The sequence below is a fragment of the Aptenodytes forsteri genome, unplaced genomic scaffold (genome assembly GCF_000699145.1).
Source record: "Aptenodytes forsteri isolate BGI_AS27 unplaced genomic scaffold, ASM69914v1 Scaffold26, whole genome shotgun sequence".
Taxonomy (NCBI): domain Eukaryota; kingdom Metazoa; phylum Chordata; class Aves; order Sphenisciformes; family Spheniscidae; genus Aptenodytes; species Aptenodytes forsteri.
Genome location: NW_008794125.1, coordinates 2,690,263 through 2,690,490, shown reverse-complemented (window position 1 = coordinate 2,690,490; position 228 = coordinate 2,690,263). Strand labels below are relative to the sequence as shown.

General features: G+C 63.2%; 1 protein-coding gene across 1 annotated transcript in view; it reads right to left on the bottom strand.

Annotated features, from left to right (window-relative positions):
* NUDT16L1 (nudix hydrolase 16 like 1) overlaps positions 1-228 on the bottom strand; it is a 2,332-nt gene that overhangs the window by 954 nt on the left and 1,150 nt on the right. Inside the window, exon 2 of the mRNA XM_009277627.1 lies at positions 1-177. This exon is cut by the window's left edge and continues 1 nt beyond it. Coding sequence (XP_009275902.1) covers positions 1-177 — 177 coding nt within the window. The remainder of the gene's footprint in view (positions 178-228) is intronic.

The window sequence follows — 228 nt, the reverse complement described above, 5'->3', positions numbered from 1 at the left end:
CTTCTTTGTGGCACCCCCCGCCTCGGCCAGCTTCTCCTCCGGCACCATGTTCAAGATCTTCAGGGCAAAGAGCAGCTGGAATTTGGCGGTTCCAACGAAGGAGTTGCCCAGGAAGTTGGGCAGCCCGCCCATGCGGTCCTTCTGGGTGTAGAGGGGGACACGGACCATGCCCATCACCTGCAACAGCACAGAGCGCAGCTCAGCAGAGGCCGCGGCAGCACCAGCCCC